The 461-nt window shown below is 50.1% G+C and overlaps 1 protein-coding gene across 1 annotated transcript in view; it reads left to right on the forward strand.

Annotated features, from left to right (window-relative positions):
• aspa (aspartoacylase) overlaps positions 1-461 on the forward strand; it is a 12540-nt gene that overhangs the window by 6711 nt on the left and 5368 nt on the right. The window contains exons 3-4 of the mRNA XM_032534216.1: positions 77-170; positions 297-404. Of these exons, the coding sequence (XP_032390107.1) occupies positions 77-170; positions 297-404 (202 nt within the window). The remainder of the gene's footprint in view (positions 1-76; positions 171-296; positions 405-461) is intronic.

Raw genomic sequence — 461 nt, forward strand, 5'->3', positions numbered from 1 at the left:
TCAATTTGACCCGAGGACAACACCAGGGTTAAGTTGTGTGTTGCCCTGCAGCTGAGATCTTGCTTTTGTGTCGTAGAAAGCCATCGCTCCAGCCAGCTGTCTCGTTCTGCTGACCGAACATCCTCTTTTGCAATATTCCACTTCCCGCTCGGTTGCCAAGCACCCCGTCGGTGAGTCCCTCAAGTCCAGCCAAATCGCTCTGTGGACAATGGACAATATTTCAAACATTCCCAAGCTATTGGTAGATAGAGAACAGTTTAACCTTTCCTATGTGGCTTCTGATTGTTTCATTGCAGGTCTGGAAGTGGGTCCTCAGCCTCAAGGTGTTTTGAGGAGCAACATCTTTGAAGCTATGAGGGTAATACTGAAACACGCCCTGGACTTCATCGAACTCTTTAATGAAGGTACAGTATGGCAGGCACGCCCAACAGCAGACCTGGGGGGCATCTTACGGCCCGCGG

This window comes from Etheostoma spectabile, chromosome 13, assembly GCF_008692095.1.
Source record: "Etheostoma spectabile isolate EspeVRDwgs_2016 chromosome 13, UIUC_Espe_1.0, whole genome shotgun sequence".
Taxonomy (NCBI): domain Eukaryota; kingdom Metazoa; phylum Chordata; class Actinopteri; order Perciformes; family Percidae; genus Etheostoma; species Etheostoma spectabile.